The sequence below is a fragment of the Solea senegalensis genome, linkage group LG5, assembly GCF_019176455.1.
Source record: "Solea senegalensis isolate Sse05_10M linkage group LG5, IFAPA_SoseM_1, whole genome shotgun sequence".
Classification (NCBI taxonomy): domain Eukaryota; kingdom Metazoa; phylum Chordata; class Actinopteri; order Pleuronectiformes; family Soleidae; genus Solea; species Solea senegalensis.
The window spans coordinates 13,038,348-13,057,136 of NC_058025.1; the positions used below are offsets into that span (position 1 = coordinate 13,038,348).

The 18,789-nt window shown below is 41.9% G+C and overlaps 3 protein-coding genes across 3 annotated transcripts in view; 1 reads left to right on the forward strand and 2 right to left on the reverse strand.

Moving 5' to 3' along the window:
* Positions 1–18,789, reverse strand: part of commd10 (COMM domain containing 10) — a 721,199-nt gene that overhangs the window by 339,452 nt on the left and 362,958 nt on the right. The window lies entirely within an intron of this gene.
* Positions 597–3,578, reverse strand: sprb (sepiapterin reductase b). Its single transcript, XM_044026053.1, has 4 exons — positions 3,432–3,578; positions 3,123–3,351; positions 1,972–2,259; positions 597–1,617 (listed from the first exon to the last, which is right to left on the reverse strand). The coding sequence occupies exons 1-4, from the start codon at positions 3,504–3,506 to the stop codon at positions 1,463–1,465; spliced, it is 747 nt and encodes a 248-aa protein (XP_043881988.1). The 5' UTR covers positions 3,507–3,578; the 3' UTR covers positions 597–1,462.
* On the forward strand, positions 7,313–18,498 carry lzts3b (leucine zipper, putative tumor suppressor family member 3b). The gene is made up of 9 exons (XM_044025306.1): positions 7,313–7,590; positions 9,780–10,343; positions 10,431–10,724; positions 11,472–11,942; positions 12,039–12,206; positions 12,903–13,031; positions 13,154–13,345; positions 14,096–14,326; positions 15,420–18,498. Exons 2-9 carry the CDS (start codon positions 9,897–9,899, stop codon positions 16,503–16,505), a joined length of 3,018 nt encoding a protein of 1,005 aa, XP_043881241.1. The 5' UTR covers positions 7,313–7,590; positions 9,780–9,896; the 3' UTR covers positions 16,506–18,498.

The following is an 18,789-nucleotide window of genomic DNA, read 5'->3' on the forward strand; positions in this document are numbered from 1 at the left end:
GACCCCTGGCTGTGACTTGGTAGGGTCCTGGTCACTGAGGGTTATTTTTGTCCCTCAGTTGGTGCTGTCTGTCAAGAGTGTGTGGTGATGTTGGACAGCTGCGAGGCATTTGACAGAAACAGGAGCTGATGGGTGTCCCTGCCTCTCGTGTGTTCTAGTGACTTCTCTAACTTACTCTCTCACTGTCATACTCACATCCACAATCCAACAAGTACTTACTGGTGTACCTGTATTTATATCTTTGTGAGGTCCAAAAACTGTAAAAAAAACCATCTTAATAAGGGACATTTTTTCTGGGCCCCATAACTTTAAGGGGCTTTTTTAGGGTTACAATTAGAATTTTTAATTTGGATTTAGGTTAGAGTTGGGTTTAGGGTTAAGGTTAGGCAGATAGCTGTGATGCTTAAGGTTAGGGTTATGGTTAGGGAATGCATTATGTCAATGATGTGTCCTCACCAGTGTTGTATGAAACAAAGTACAAATACTTTTTTACTGTACTAAAGTACAAAATTCACGTATCTGTACTTTTACTCCACTACATTTCCCCAAACTGTCTTTGTTACTCGTTACTAACAAATAAAATCAGAAGAAGAAGAGTTGGTCAGTATATTTATTTAGCTTTTATTTATTGAGCTCGTCTTAACATATAGACAAACAGAGCCAGGAATTTAACACACAGTCTTCCAGTCAAAAGACAACTCACCCCACCACTAAGCCACCATGGCTCAATCCTGACTCCTCACATTTTTAATACTTTTACTTCTTAAACTTCAGAGAATTATCTTTGATACTTAAGTACAGTAAATGTCATATACTTTGAGACTTTAACTATAGTAATAATATAAAAAGTGACAAAAACCATGACAGTATGTTGTTAAAGGGCTACTACAAGCTTTAAAAATACACTGACAGCTGGTCTGGTAAGCATCACACACACACACACACGTTTGCACAGCTATTCTTCTGAGGACATTATATTGACTTCCAGTCATCAGGACACCCTGAACAAAGCACACACCCTAACCTTAACCATAACCAGTTAACGCCTAACCATAACCGTAACCACCTAACCACAATTCAAATCCTTACCTTACCAGTTTGTCAGAAATTAGGTTCTGCCTTATAAAGCCCAGATTTTTGTCTCCATGAAGACTACTGGTCCTGAGAAGGTCAGTGTTTAAGGGCCAAGGACAATCTGCATTATTCTTACACTGAAAAAAAGTTAACAAACTTTAAGAAAATATTTCAATAGGTAACACTTAACTTGATTACTTTCGATCAAACTAAAGATGGAAAGTTGAATGGCAAGTTTGTCAGCCATTTTCTTTTTTATTCAGCCACCACTTGTCACTAGCGACCTGCTTAAAGCTGGTACAAAGTGTAATAGCACAGATTAAAGGCCCAGAGTTTTTAACTTTATTAAAAGGAATGACATTATATGATAATTAGTTATCCGTTGAAGTCACACTTCAAAGAAGTCAAGGTGCTTCCCTGAGGGAAAGTCGTTGTCGAGAATCAACTTCATCAGTTTGGCTGCAGACACGTGGCAGGGAAACAGACTGTACGCGATGCCTGACTGCCTCTGAATATCCTCCTGCATCTCCGTGTCCATGGGACCTGAAGGAAAAGTGAGCAATGGAAGACTTAGGAACATAAAACGTTTGCACCTTTTTCCTCATAACATGTCACATCCACACAGTTACATGTTCATATTTCTTTAAAGAACCACTCAATTGGTAGGTGCTGTATTTCAGCAAGAACCAACATGTTCCCAGTTTAGATAAATGCTTTCTTAAAATATTTCCTGCTTAAAAATAACAATGAGAGGTAAAAGTACTGTAAACGTTGAACATGTGCAGTACAAATCTTGGAAGACTCAAAGCAAAGGTCGTCAGCTAAAGTTTAAACGGTCAACTGCCTCTGACATCGCAGAGCATGTTTTTACTTAAGCAGTTAATAGTCAGGTGCTACCTGGAGAATAGCTGAGAACTTTGACATTTGGTTCCTCCTCGGCCAGCACGCTGAACATCATCATCCTGGCTGCTTTAGCAGTGCAGTACAGCACCCACGAAGGCAAGGCCTTCAGCGCAAATATTGACGAGATGTTCACCACACTCCACCGCAGGTCAGCCCTGCACGGGAACACCTGCAGGAGTCCTGCCGTCAGTGCCAGAGCTGAGCTCACGTTGAACGTGAGATAGGAATTCACTTTTTCGATATCAGTGAAACTCCCAAAGGTGGAAATGTTACCCAAAGAGCCTAGAAGCAGAAAGAGAGAGAAACAAAGAGTGTGAGGTATGTGGGTAAAAAAAAAAACTTGAGTATGGAACTTCTATCGCCCCCTGTGGACTTCTGACGAATTACCAAAACATTGCAACCCCTATGACCTACTTTTCACAAACATTGCTGTACTAGGAAACACAGAGAGAGAGTCGCATGGAGCTGATACTGAAAGCACCGTGCGAATTAATTACACAAAGGTTTGAATTTAGCATACAATTGTTTATATTTCAAAATTACACACACAAACCAGCTCCGTGTGACTGTATCTGAATGCTTCGCTACAGCTGTGTTTTGTTGTCAGTGTTTGAATATCCACCATCCCCTGCACTATGCATAGACATTGATTTGTTTTGTCATGGCTGATGGAGACAAAGTGGAAACACATCATCGTGAAAGACAGCAGTAAAATCTGGTCGTCACGGAGTAAATGCGTATGGCTGCTTTATAGTAGAGGAGTGGATATAATACAAAGGAGCTGACAGTGTTTTGATAATTACTCAGAATTCCTCAGGGCGGCCGACAGAACCTAAGCACAGGTGCTTTAATCACGCAGGCTATTTGAAAAATTATATTCTCCTCTCTTTCCCCGGGTTCTCCGGTCCAAAAACATGCAGATGTGGGGATTTGGTCAATTGGACGCTCTAAATTGACCATAGGTGAGAGAGTGTGAGTGGATGGCAGTTTGTCTACATGTGGCCCTGTGATGGACTGGCGAACTGTCCAGGGTGTACTCTGCCTATCGTCCTATGTCAGCTGAGATTGGAACCGCACCCCAGCAACCCTCATGTGGAGGATAATGTGGTACACAGTAGATGGGTGTTCTCCTTAGAAGGACTTACCAGCGTTGTTAATTAAGAGCACATGATCCAGTTCAGTGACAGCTTCCTGCTTTGCTACCCTCACTGTTTCAGTCACTCCTTCCCGTGTGCTCAGATCAGCTGTGACGCAGTGAACCGCCAGCTGCTGTTTGTCAGTGAAGCTGTAGATCTCTTCCTTCAACTCCTCCAGCAAAGACCCAGAGCGAGCCACCAGCAGGAGGACGGAGCCTGGCTCCAGCAAGTGGGACACCTGAAAGGACACAAGTCTTTCCTTCTTTCCTTCCTTCCTTCTTTTTTCTTTCTTTCTTTCTTTCTTTCTTTCTTACTTACCTCATGTGCCAGTGAACGACCAAACCCCTTAGACGCTCCAGTGATGATACAGAATCCTCTGCCCAAAGTCAACATTTCCACAAATTGCTGTTTTGGCCAAAATTGAACTTGGGGGTAAATAGAACTGATTAAAGTGAGGGGACAGGAGTCTTCTCAGCTTCTGACATGGACTGCAGCACTGAGCTGCTTTTATAAGCCATCATGAGCAGAACTAATGTGTTTCATGTGTTACAGGATTCTTAGAAATCACGGTGACGTTGAGAACCTGCAGATTTAAAGGCTTTAAGGGAGCAATTTTTTTACAGGTGTTTGAAAATCATTCATGCTTTAACAGGCTTTCTTTTTATTTTATTTGAAATCTAATTACAAGTACATGGTTGTGGGTAGCTTATTTTAAAAGAGCTGAGATATGTAAAACTACTACCATTAATGTGTAAAATGGGTGCTTCAATACTGGAGGTTTCCCATTTGGGTTTTACTTCAATTCGCTTTTTTAATGACTGATTCCGTGTGCTGTGTTTTGTCTGCATTAAGAGTCAAGACACGAGAAGCGGCGCGTCACAAGACTGGCAAGCCAGGAGCACTAAAGCGACATGGACACACTCCATTTATGCTTTATTATCTCGTGTGTTTTATGTGACATTGCAAGAAAAAGCTGTTATGGTAAAAGGGACACAATTCTTGACATTTGTCTATCAATAAAAGTATTTATACACACTGCGTGGTGTATGTATATAATCAATTATGAATAGATTATTCATCAGACCCAGTCTCAATGTCTCAATGCTTGGATAGGATGAAGCAGCATTTCATAATGATGACTAGAGAAAGTCATATTTACTGATAAATGGCAGTTTCATATTAACAGAAGTACATGAACAGGATATACATTGTTGCCATAGTAATTTATCAAACCAACAGTGAAACATGGTCATGTAATATGTGATTTAGGTAATTCCTCAATTGTTTTAGCAGTATATGTGGAAAAGAGTTCACACTGAAGAATAAAAAGCACAAATTCCCCTCGTTTATCTTTTTGGAAATTACTGGATGGGTCAGGACCCGTTCGGGGGGAGGGGGCCCAGTTGTCATGCTGGAAAATCAAACGATGTCACAAGAGGCTCCAGACATTCTGTGTGATCACAAGAGGCTCTTTGTAACACTGTCAAATCCCGCTGGCATTAAAGAGATCATTAGAGTTGCCTTGCCTGTGCACACTGTTTTCAAAGTCCAAATGTTATGCATCACATTTTAAACTATACTTTGCTGTTGGAATGTTAAAAAGAAACAGTCCACAACAGTAAGTCATTTGTTTTGTTAAATATAATGCCTCTACTTACATACACTATGGGTCATTATATTATATCATATTGTATTATATTATATTATATTATATTATATTACATTACATTATATTATATTATATTATATTATATTATATTATATTATATTATATTATATTATGTGAAAGCATATCTCTCAACTCTCAATGTTCATACAAGCATGTCAATAGGGTTAGGGTTGTTTAGGGTTGCATGATTGCTGTTCATATTTCATTAGTTGTCTTGTGTTTGAATTGTATTATGTCCCCATATTTTACTGACTCTTTGAAAACAAAAAAACCTATGGAGGTAGAATAAAAAGTGCTGGAGGATTGTTGGGTTTTGTTTTGTTTTTAAGCACCCCCTTGTGGCCAGTGTGGGGATCACAGAGACTACTGTCGTTCCTGCCCACTGCTGCCCTCTCATGGACAGACACATACATTTCATAGAGACGTCCAGGAGCTTCACATTAGGTTACATTAGAAGTGAGTATTTGTGCATCAATATCCCACCTTTTTCTTATGAAATCTGGAAGTGGGAGTAAATCTTGGTTAATGTCCTGGATGCATAAAGTACATAAAAGGGTAAAAGTACAAGTATCTTACCAGAAAATTATTCTGGTAGAAGTTGAAGTCACTTTTTATAATATTACTTCAGTAAAAGCCTTAAAGTATGATATTTACTGTACGTATCTAAAGTAAATTTCTTTAAGCTTTAGAAAAAAATATTAGAGTTAGGATTGGGCCATGGCTGTCATGCTCCGCCTTCATCTCCACCTATGTCTCCTCCTTCTTGTCTTGCATTCATCTCTGCATGCAATCAGTTCACCTGCAGCGGGAGCACACCTGCTCCTAATCCCATCATCAGGCACCTCTACTTATTTCCTGGTTCTCCAGTCACTTGTTGGCAGATTGTTACAGCGCTGTTGAAGATCGTGTAGTGTGCTAGTGTTTCTTTATTTGCTTGTACTCTTTTTGCTTTTATTAACTCCTGTGCTCAGAACTTGCTACCTGCTGTCTGGATCAGATCTCTGCCTTCACTGCATTGTTCATCTCATATGTTAACCCATTCCTCAATAAACTGTTACACAGCCTACTGTCTTTGCCTGCCTGCTCTTGGGTCCAGCACCACCTTGCCCTAACAATGGTAGCTCAGTGGTAGGGTGAGTTGTCTTTCAACTGGAAGGCTGTGGGTTCAATTTCTGGCTCTGCTAGTCTATATGTGTCCTTGAGCAAGACACTTAACCCCATGTTGAGGTGTGTGAATGGGTGAATGCAGGCTCTCGGTGGTTTCACCTGTAGAAGTTGGTGAGGATGCCTGAGTTCATGCTGAATTTCCTCAGTCTCCTCTGGGGAAAAAAAGCTTTCTTGACCAGTGTCTGTAGTTGGCAAGACAAATCCTCTGTGATGTGGACACGAGAACTTAAAGCTGCTGATGTGGATGTTTTAGATGTTTGTCTCCTGAAGTCCACTATCATCGGTTTAGTTTTGCTGAATTTCAGAGGGGTTATCGTCCTGGCACCACCTGGCCAGTGTTTTCACCGCATCTGTATTATGTGAAACTTAAAAATGAAGTTCTGTGCCTGGCGATGCAGTCGTGAGTGAACAGGGGAGTACAAGTTATGAATTCACACTCTGCTGATGCCCAGGGAACCTTTTTGGTTTTAGCCATCTGCATTTACGCTAAACCATAAGTCTTCTCCGTGTAGGCCCACAGATGATAACTGAGGCTTATCAAGATATATTTTTTATTTTAATTTTTTTGAATTGCCACTGATTTTTAAAGCGGTACTATGTAACTTTTAAAGGTGTTACATTCAAGGCACTATTGAATGAGTGCACACAATGCTCTCTGTGTTTCTCAGTGTAGCAGAATATATACAGAAAAGGGAAACATGCCATTAGATTACACATTTAGACCTCGCTGTATACTGAATTGTTTGTTTTTATCTGCAAATAAAACTACAAACTCAATATTTTGGAGCAATGATTCATTGACGCCTTTGCAGTCAGTGCATCGGGCAAGGTATAGTTTTCCCCAATATTACTCAGCCTCTCTGTGATTAAGTTTTTTTTTTGTTTTTTGGATAGTCACCTACAGATGCGGTCGTAAAATGTCAACATGGCTCTGGTCAAATCGCAAAATCTTGAGGCGTCAAAACAGGTGTTCAAATTCTTATGAGTGACATCACAGCCGGGTCCTACTTGCACACAGCATGCAAATGTTATATTGTTTCTGTTCGCAAAGACCAAACTGAGGCTAAATCACCAACAAATGACATCACCAAGCATTGCGCACCGCAGCTTTAAATGTGAGCTAAATCATGACCACCAAGGAGACAAAAAGAGATGAATAAAGTTGGAGAGTACACCCTGTAATAAAAAAAATAATGGTAATTCCATCCATCTCCATCCATGGAGACTGTTTATGACTCTGTAGGCTTTTCCCGAGGGGGAAGCACTGGATGAATGCCAAAAGGGGGCGTTTGCGCCATGTAGCCAGAGGGGCGGGGCCAGAGGTGGGTGTGTGTCTCTCAGCTGATGCGCGTACCAACCGACCGACTCCATCATCAGCATCCGACGCTGACAGCGGTCGAAGACACAGCATCCCTAATATAACCGAGCCGCGGTAACGTCGCAGGATAATTCCGAGCCGGGCCGAGCAGCGCCGACGTTGCCGCTGCTGCTACCGCTGCTGCTGCTGCTGATGATGATGATGATGCTGATGCTGATGCTGTCTTGTGACAATATGGTTTACTGAAGCTGCCATCTTACAAGCCGCCGAGCTGCAACATAGTGAGTAGCCTTTGATGATGGATCGCCAGGATGCTACAATCGGTAAATCAAACGCACCCGCATGATTCTCCGCAAATGTCAGTGACGCTGTACGTGCACCTGGGTTGACATGTATTTATTCTGTTATGCAGCGAGGGCCGTGCGGGGTTTCTTTCTTTTCTTTTCTTTTTTTTTTTATCTCAGGCCTAGCGAGTAATTGTTTGGGAGCGCAGTGGATTCAGGGCTTGATGCGGATGCTGCTAAAGCCGCCCTTATACCGCCCAGGGATGCAGAGAGAGAGAGAGAGAGAGAGAGTCGTGAGGGAAGGAAAATGAAGCAGAGCAGTGGATAGACGGGCTGTGTATTTTACTACTACTACTATTCAACCAAGTGGAAGTAAACCGCTAGTGAATGGCCTGAGTATTGAATGCGCAATGGTATGACTGCGTATTATCTATCTATCTATTTATCTATCTATCTATCTATCTGTCTGTCTGTCTGTCTGTCTGTCTGTCTATCTATCTATCTATCTATCTATCTATCTATCTATCTATCTATCTATCTATCTATGTATCAGCTGTCTGTTTGCCAGATGGTGTGTTATTGTGAGATTTTAACAATATTTATATGCCTATATGGTTTATGTATAGCCATCATATAAATGTAATTATTACTGTACCACCACTTAATATCTCACATATACCAGGCTGTGTGTCTGTGTGTGTGTGTGTGCATGTGTGTGTGTGTGTCTTGATGATGGTTCTATATTCTGATTTTGGTTGTGTTTAGTTTTTGAAGCTATAGAGCTGCAGTTTGGGGTGATATTGAACCTTATCGTGATACTTTGCACGCACATAATGTGTATGGCATTGTGCATCAGAGGTGTTTCTGCTTTTGGACATGTTGTGCCTGTACTATCACAGAGGAGACTGTATGTGGCATATGTAAATGACAGAAGTCCCAAAGAGGACTCGCAATGGAGATGTGGTGGCTGTGTATAGTCAGCATCCTGAGGCTGTAGACCAGAGGAGGTGTTCATAGTGCAGAATAGTTCAAAAGGCTAGACAGCAAACAGCTTTGGTCCTCTTTATTAGGCATACCAAACTAAAACTTAAACCATTCCCCTCAACTTAATGAGTCCAAAGCCCAAATGAGATTACTCTTAGCCCACTTGTTTTTTTCCAACCTAAGTGTAACACAATACATCATTGTCATAAACTACATCCTCCATAAAGTCAAATAAACAAACAAAGAAAAGTGTCGGTATTTCACTGCAAGTCAGTGGTTCAGGTTTGGTCAGATGTACCTAATAAACTGGAACTGAGTGTAAACACATTAACAGGAAGTCATCAGGCAAATGAATACACCAACCCATTATTGTTTTTGGTAATATGTGGAGATGTTGGTATTGAGTCTGAGATAATGATAAAGCTCTATGTTAGGCCACAGGGACTGGTATTTACATATGTGTTGGGTTGTACTGTAATGCAATGAAATGTAATATAATGTTAAATAGTATTTATGTATTAGTATAATAGTATAAATGTATTTTATAAAACAATGTCTCCAGCGGCTACACTTTCAAAGTTTATCATCAACTCAACTAGGGCTGGGCAATAATTTAATAAGAAAAAAATATTTCTAATGAAATGTTGTTCTATATAAATATAACAAAGGTTCAGCATATACAAATACTGTATATTGTTGGGGACGTGTGTGTGTGATGTGGCTTCAGATTTGCTAAAAGAGAGTTTTCTGTTTAAAAATTCAATCACTAACTATGTGACATTTTATCACAACAATTACTGATATCAACTTTTTTTACTGTAGTAACATTTTTGGCCATGTTGCCCGGCCTTAGGCTCAACCTTAAAGATCTGTAAACAACTCTAAAATCATACACTCAAACACTTCATTGCCTTATGAATCTTGAAGTTTTATGAAAATTCAAGATTTAAATTAACTGATTATATCTGTTTGGGGACTCATACGCCATGATTTATGATCCCAAACCCCAAATTTACTTAGTGGAGTGACAGTCTGACGCCTAACTGGCCGCATATATACAATGTTTGATATCATATAAAATAATGCTGTGTAATTTACATTAATAAGACTTAGTTGGTCTGAAGACTACACTGCCCTGTATGTGTATGGGCAAGAATCTGTGCTGCATTAACTATTACTGTATAACTAAACATTCCGCAATTTCAATATTGTATAACTCCTTTCGTTTTTCTGTGTTCCTCTAGTGTGTGTGCCCCCACTACCTGCATTAGGTTGTGATGACCCACACTACTTCCAAATGTATCTGTGACCTTCCCCAATCCTGACTCCTAACCTCTAATCCCTGACCTTTGACCCCCACTATGGGCAGTGTTGGCAGTGGGGTGGCAGGAGAGCAGGAGTTTGCCATGAAGTCTGTGGGCACAAGGACCACCCTGCCCCGTGCCCCTCCTCTCTCTCGCCGTTGCCCTGCCGACCGCAGCTGCAGCGCAGAACGGCTCCCGCGCCCCCCGGCAACTATATCAGACGGGACGGCTTCTAGTGATGAACGAGGGAGTGTTAGTGTCGGGACTGGGACCTGTACCGGGACTGACCGACCCACCGAAACAGCCTCCTCCACCAACACTGAATGTACCATGGCTGCCCCGTCCAACAACAACCAGTTGGAGTGTGGCAATGGAGCAGGCAGGAGGGAGTGGGAAAGGCAGCGTGAGAGGGGGAGAGACAGGGACCGGGACCGAGACTGGGATCGAGAGAGGTTAGAGCGAGAGCGAGAAAGGGAGAGGAACCGGGAAAGGGAAAGAGAACGAGTGGAGAGGGAGAGGCTGGAGCGAGAGAGGGAGCGGGAGAGGGAAAGAGCAAGAGAGAGGGAGAGGGAGAGAATTGAAAGGGAGAAGATTGAAAGGGAGCGGGAGCGAGAGAGGGAAAGGGAGAGGGAAAGAGAGAGGGAGAGGCTGGAGAACGAGAGGTTGGAGAGAGAAAGAGAGAGGGAAATGCAGGCCGCAGCCCTCGATGTTTGTGGCAACATCGTGGGCCGAGGAGTGAACGAGAAGAACGGCATCGGCATGAACCCACACCAGCACAGAGAGATGGCTGCCGCCAGAACTGACAGTGAGAACAATCCAGGCAGCCATAACCCTCCAAACCATAACCCGCCCAAGATCCTGCCAGTGTCAGGAAAACTAGAGCAGGTACTTCAAGAGTGAGGAATGTGGTTCTCAATCAATCTCAACCTTGGGGGTTGTTGATTGGCCTTAAAAGGCCTTAAAAAAAGAAAATGATTAAATCTGAGCCGGGAAAATCATTTATACCACCTGTAAGAAAGGGTCACAGGCAACATTCTGAGGATTGTATTTACATTTGGAACCTTGTTATGAGTTCCTCTATACTCTCTACTCAGATGTTGAAAGAGTTGTAACAATCAGTCCTTCTGCCCACACTGGCCGTTATAGAGATCTCCTCACCGGAGAACATTTACAGATTACTGTTGTGAAGCAGTAGTGACTAAACACATCAAATGGACACTTTCTTATGTTGTTTCAGTCTAAGATTTACTTCTCGTTTTGTCCGTCCTCTGACGTTCAGTGAGGAAATACATGAAAAAATACATTTTATATCTCTTAAATGGCCCGAATCAGCTCATGATGGCACTCTTTGTATGCATTCCCAAACATTTCTTTCCCAATGTACAGTATCATAAAGATACTTCTTTATTTGCTTATAGTACATTCTGATATAAATTATAAAACTCATCTATTTTCATCTTCAAAATGTAATTTACAAACAAAATAGCATGTTGAATGTTTGTACTACTCTATATTGTAGTGTAATGCTTACTCAATGCTGAATTTTGTCACAGGTTTTTTTTTTATTATAGTGTATTTTCTCTTATTTGTCATTCCATCTTTCCTTCCATGCATCCATCATCTATTTTGCAGGCAATGCAGAACAACTCAGGCCTTGTCCGTCCCTCTGCCTTCAAGCCGGTGGTTCCCAAGAGCTTCCACTCCATGCAGAACCTGGTGGGCCAGGCCGGAGGAGCTGGGAGTGAGGGCAAGACTGAGTCGAGGAGTGAAGGGTTCAGTGAGAGCAGAGGAGGCAGGAGAGGCAGGGATGGAGGAGGAGGAGAATCAGGAGAGGTGCCAGAGGCCCTGCTCCTGGACCAGGACAGTCCGGTGAGGGTCAGCAGAAGTGAGGGTGGAGGGAATGGGAATGAAGTGGTTCAGGGAGGGATGTCTGATTCAGGTAGAAACTCCCTGACTAGCCTGCCCACCTACACAGGCTCGGGGTCTGGTTGTGGGCCCCCAGCTGTCCTGGGGCCTCTCAGTGCTTCCACCAGCCACATCAATAGGTTGGGCATGGCTGGGGCAGCTGCAGGCCTAGACAAGCTGGAAAAGCCTGGCTATCAGGTTTGGACGTCATCCATACTTATTTCATCTAGCGCTCAATAAGTGCTGCTATCGTCACCTGAAACATTTTGGGATGTGCTTCCTTCCTTCCTCCAGAATGGGCTCAGCACCTCAGACAGTGGCCGGTCCTCCTCGGGAAAGAGCTCCTCATCCTATCAGAGGCTGAGCCACCTGAGTGATGCCCCAGCACCTCTGCGCCCCTCCCCCTCCTCTGATGACATCATACAGGACCTTGAGGACCGCTTGTGGGAGAAAGAGCAAGAGGTCAGATTAATCAGAAATGTCTGTTGTATTATGGTTTACCTTTTTTGTTTTGTCCATTTCTGATTTCTGCTCCAATCCATATAGAGTGAGAGGCATACTGAAGTTAAAGCTGCAGTGTGCGAACTTTTGGTGATCGTTGTTGTTGATGTTATTATTCTGCCTCTGTTTGTTTTTTCATGAAAAGAAACTATATACTATTATTTGTATTAAAGGCAAACCTTTACAAATTAAAGTCCTGACAAAATAAAATATGTAAAGACATAATGTATCAGTCAAAATGGGTCAAAGGAAACATACTTAAGTAAAAGTAAAATTACAAATTTTAAAAATGACTTTACTAAAAAGTGCAAGTACACAAAAAACCTACTCAATTACAGTAATGCGAGTAAATTCATTACTTTCCACCTCTGGTAATTTCTCAATAATTTCAGGAACATTTGGAACTGTGTGGCACAAACACTGGATCGGCTTTCACTGTCGTACACTGATGAAAAACCTTTCACATTTACATTTTTTGCTTTTATTATTAAGTAATATTTTACAAATTAATGTTTTTAACATTTATTTTGTCTTCAGTGTACTAGAAACGGCGGCTCTGTCAAACTATCTTGCTACAAAAGGACAAGTACTGATTGTCCCACACGAGTCCCAGGTTGGATTTCTTCTACTTTTCTTATTCTTCCCTTTTCCCACTAGGTGCAGCATATGCGCAGAAACTTGGACCAAAGTGAAGCAGCGATCATTCAGGTGTTTGAGGAGAAGCAGCGTGTCTGGGAGCGGCAGATGGATGAGCTGAGACAGAATTATGCCTCGCGTCTGCAGCAGGTGACCTCACTCACTACAGTACTTTAGGGCAAAAATGTGTATTTTGAGTCCAAACGCAACTCATGTCAACTTCTTAGCGAGTGTGTAGATTGTGGATAAACTTGGATTGTTCTTCTTTGCAGGTTACACGACGTGCTCAGCGCTCCCAGACTGCCCTGCAGGCCCAGATAACCCGTCTGTCCCAGGACAAGAGGAGGCTCCAGGAGGAGATAGCAGCTCTGTTGGCCCAGAGAGAGGAGCTGGAGAGAAAGTGTCTGGATTACAGGAAGGAGCAGGCTGACATCTTACCTCGTCTGGAGGAGACTAAATGGGAGGTGAGATACATAAAGAAAAAAATGTAAGAATTCATTTGATTTAACCTTACAAACTTTCTGCATGGAGCTTGCATGTTCTCCCCGTGTGCGTGGGTTTTCCCACAGCCTAAATACATGCAGATTTGGGGATTAGGCAAATTGGACACTCTATTTTGACTGTAGGTGTGAGCATGAGAGTGGATGGTTGTTTGTGTCTCTGTGTCCTTTTGATGGACTGGCAACCTGTCCAGGGTGTACCCCGCCTTTCACCCTACCTGAGCTATATAATTGACTATTCTGTCTTGTGTTATTTTAAAATGTAATGTTTTTTTTAAATGTTTATGTTGAGGACCATGTGTCTGCTTGTGTCTATGTCTTGCTTTGCCTAAACAATGTTGTAAGGGTTATGTTATAGTAGACAAAGTAATAGCACACTAAGCCATGGCCAAGTGTGGTGGGAACTTGGCTTTTAACCGAAGAGTTGCTGGTTCAAGTCCCCACCAGGTAAAAGGACTGGAGTACCCTTGAGCAAGGTGTGCTGCTGCTCAGTGGCTGCCCACTGCTCCTGATTCTAGGAAGGTTCCTGGTAGAGAATATTTTTTTTTATTATTCAATTCAAAAAACTATTTGTCCCCATAGGGCAATTCACTGCCTCAAAACAAACAACAACAAACAAAACAAAAACACCTTGTTAAAAATACAATACAAGCATACTATGGAAGTGTGTGTATCTACCACATAAGGACAAAATACCGCCCTCTCTTTCCTCAGGTGTGTCAGAAGGCTGGAGAGATCTCGCTCCTGAAACAGCAGTTGAGGGAGAGTCAGGCTGAAGTGACGCAGCGAGCCGGAGAGATGGTGGCCCTGAGAGGGCAGCTGAAGGAGCTCAATGCTCAGCTGAGGGAGCGCGAGGAAGCCATGCTGGGCCTGAAGGACTCCTACAGCACCAAGAGTCTGGAGCTGGAGAAGTGTGAGGTGGAGCTGAGGAGGACTCTCTCTGAGGTCAGTTTCATCTACACTCAAGACTGTGATCTCTGGGGAAAAAAACACAAAACGTGTGCTATTAATTAACAAAACCGTACAGTCAAATTCTTCTGATTTATGTTTTTGTTTCATGTTCAACTTATAAAAAGGTCATGTTCCAGAGCTTGTGTTATCAGACAAAGCACATAGAATCAGGTGTCTCTGTTTCTGTATGTGTGTGTGTCATTAGCATGTCAAGACTAATAATCATAATCATAATAGTCACAAAGATTGGGATGTTAAAACCCAGTAGTTACTGTATTTAAACATACAGTGCTTAACAAATTTATAAGTACCACCCAAAGCCACAACTGCCCTAAATTCACAGCATTGGTAATTAAAATAAAAGTGTATGTTTCTGTTATGTTAATACACCAGTATGTTTAAGCTTTTAATGCTACAGTATAATTATTGTTGTCCATGAATTTTCAAATGGACTGTTTTGCAAAAAAAAAAACAGAAAAAATAGTAAAGCACATTATTATTTTTTGAGTAAGATGTCAAATTATACTCATTTACTGGCATTCCTGAACAGAAAACCAAATGCCTTGGTGGTTTGAATGTTATGGTTCATTAATTTCTGACTGTATATTAGCTACTGTATTTATGGACAATATGTATTTCTCACCATATGATGAACAATAATGTTGGTTATAACTTATATCTGTCTTGGTCGTTCTTGAAAAGCGCTAGGCATGTGAAAAGATCAGCTCTAGAATGTTCTACAAAAAGAACAAATATAATGTTGATTATGCTCCAAAAATAGAGATTGCTGGATTGCTATGTTTACTATTCAATCTAGTTTGTTGATCATTTTATAATCATTATCAAACATTTCTCACTTTGTGCTGTATGAGCTCATTAGAAGCTTGGCCATTTCATTACTGAATAGTCCGTCCAACTGACATGCTCTCTTCCATTCAACTCTCTTCCATACTTCCATACTGCTGAGTACAATTCATATATTGTCAGATACCTTTTAAACAGAGTGTTGTTATAGTAGAGTGAGTTCTCATCTGCGACATCTAACACTGAATCACATTTTCTGTAATCATTTTTTTCCTTTCCTCAGGTGTCCATCCTCAGAGAAAAGCTGGGTGTGTTCGAGGCAGAGGTGCTCAGTTTAAAGCGGGCTCTGAATGAAGTGAGCAGAGGAGCAGAGGTTGTTGTGAGCCCTAACTTAGCTGCGGCTGGACTTTTGCCACCATGGGGAGTTGTCCACTGCCCACGGAACCCCACTGAGTCGTCAGCCAACTCCCTCACCCCCACCGCTGACACCCTGCTGAGTCTTCAGAGTGATGAAGCCAAAGCCCAAAGGCAGGAAGCTCAGAGACAGGAGAGGCAGCAGCGTGAAGAAGCCCAGTGGCGCGATGCACAGCAGAGGCAAGATGCCCACATGCAGCAGGACATCCAAATGCGTCAGGACGCTCAAATTCGGCCCGAGGCTCAACTTCGCCAGGAAGCCCAGCTTCGTCAGGAGGCTCACCTCCGCCATGAAGCCCAAATCCGACAAGAGGCCCAAATACGCCAAGAAGCACATCTGCGTCAAGAGGCACAGCTCCGCCATGAAGCCCAAATGCGCCAAGAGGCCCAACTACGTCACGAGGCCCAACTCTGCCAGGAGGCGCAACTGCGTCAGGATGCCCATCAGCCACAGCGGGGGCAGGAGGGTCACTGGGATGAAGCAGGGGAGCTGCGCAGACAGCTAGAGCAGCTTCAGGCCGCGTTACGCCTGGAGCGGCAACAAAGGGAGCGTCAGGCCCTCAACTTTGACCAGGAGCGACACACTTGGCAGGATGAGAAGGAACGGGTTTTAAAATACCAGGCCCAGCTGCAGCTCAGCTATGTGGAAACGCTGCAGAAGAACCAGGCTTTGGAGAAACGTATGAGCCAGTTGGGAGCCAAACCAAACACAACCTCCACCACCACCACAATTACAACTACCACCACCACTTCCCCGACCTCCTCCAGTTCTCCACCTCCACTTCCAGCCCTTTCACCTCTGTCCCCTCAGTCTCTACCTTCTATTTCTGGCCCTATTGCACTCACCCTTTCCCCACCTTGTGAAGACCAGAAGGGCTCTCCTTCTCTCCACCAGCTTGCCCCTCCTTGGGCGGGGCCCACTCGCCTGGAGAGGATAGAGTCCACTGAGATTTAGTGACACTTTCATGAAATGGTCACAAGATGTCCAGTTATGGCGAGTTCTCACACACAAAACCACTTTAGCGTACAGTTCAAAAAAATAATAACAATAATAATAATAATAATTTCAGTCTACAATAGAATAAATCAGTACAGTCTGACATACTTTTCAAAGCAACTATAGACACTCAACAGCAACAAAGGCTAACTGTAAGATCCAGCATTATTAGAAACGAACCGATTTTCCGAAGCAGCCTTTTTCTTACTAGTTGCACACAATTTAGTCATTATACAATAACTGTTTATGAAAAGTGTGCCATACTGATGGATAGCAGAGAAAAAATAAAATAATGACAATGTTAAACAGCACTAATACAGGGGTCACCGAATGCCCAGTACTAGAAAAGGACCAAGACAATCAGGGATATTGTCAGAAATGATCAACAAGAATATCATGCTGTATTTATTCATTGTAAGTCTGTGTCACTGGTAATGTAAAAGTAGAAATAGTGGTCAGAGTGCGTGATGTTAACTTGCATTTTTGGCCAGAGAGCGCCTTACTCCATTCATTAATCCCAGCATGTATAATAGAGTAACTAATGCTGGGAATAGATGGGGAAAAAAAAAAAATCAGAAGTAGAGTTATTATTTTGAGTGCTTTAGTAATCATATCAGAAAAACCAGTTACACAACAACATAACACATGGCTGGACTTTTTCCATTCAAATCCCAGCAGATGTTGACATCAAGGTCACACAGACTGATTCTTGACTCATTTTAAAGTCCTTTCATGCACAGGGTCCAACATGCATGACCCATTTAAACACATTATTAAGACCAAGAGAGTTTATATTTTGTACAAATTGAATTAAATAGATATGTTTAGTAGTAGATAATCAGCCCTGAGAGGAACCAGGTTTGCTCTAAACTGCAGCTTGCCTGCCGTGACTAAATATGGACACTAGAGGTCGTTAGAGAGCTTTCACGGCACCCCCAACACAACTGAACTGCAAAGGAGGGTGTGAACGCAGGCACACAATTTGAATTTGAGTATTATGACGATTGTGTCACTCTGTGCACTCATGGGCCAAGAACGCAGTCAGTCCGCCCCAAAGTTGAAATCTTTTATAGAATGTATGATACACTAGAAAGAAATGAATATAATAGTTATAGATTGTAAATGTGTGGACGAGCGAGTGTACTGTGTGCAAGGAGATGTGTGCATGTGTGTATACATATTAAAAGTTTCAGCGTATGAGATTTGAGGACAGAGGGAATAGTGGCAATACAGCAAGTGAAGATATATCGAGATCAGAGGGATTTTTCTTTTAACCACAGGTTTTTGGAAGTCTGACATAAGAGCAGTGAGACTGAGGGGAGTCTGTATATCCTGGAAAACTCTTACTTTCTTCTGTATAGTTTGTTTTAGAAAAAGCAGATGAAAAGGGACGCGATGAATAAAATTAAATCTGAGGGGAAAAAAACATAAACGGGAGGCATTCAGGCTAACTGCACTACATAGTATCCTACACACAAGTTGTGATGTACAGTCGACTCAGATGTGAATATCATGGCTTTTATAAGTGTTGTTTATGCCAGCATACAAAGATGTTGCTCAAGACTATTAACTTATCTCTAAGGTATTACATAGTATTATCATCTTTATTACTGTTATTATATTAATGGTGAACTGACAGAGAAAATATGTGCCATTTGAGCTTTCCTTTATGTGTTTTTTTTGTTTTGTTTTGTTTTTTTTAACAGTGTATAGATAGCCTATTGGCCTATCATAATGGTGCGATCATAGCAAAACTGTCCAAAAAATGATGTTCCTTTTGATGTAGGTGATAAATGTAGTTGCAGTAATGCATTGTTGAGAGAACAAAAATACTACCAGTTTTATACATATTCCAATTTTATCGTTTGCATTTATGTTAGTAGTACTGTTCTGGCTTGATTAAAACCACCCCCTTTGTAAAATTAAGAACTAATAAAGATATGTGAATATTTCTGCGTTTGTCTTTGACATTATTTGTCCTGTTGTTTTAACGTATAGTGTAAGAATTTGTGACATCTATGTTGAGACTTTCAGCACACAAAATACCTGACCCCCCTTTGGAGTAGAAGATTTGCTCATTCAGTGCACATTTGCTTTTAAAAACCAAAGTCATTAAACTGGTTTACTTGTTTAATTCAAGTTTAGTATCAACACACTTAGTGCTTCACTTTGAATAGAAACCACTATCGTGATTTTACTGCCCCCTGCCCTCTATGATTTAAAGAAAAAACTCGAGTGACAC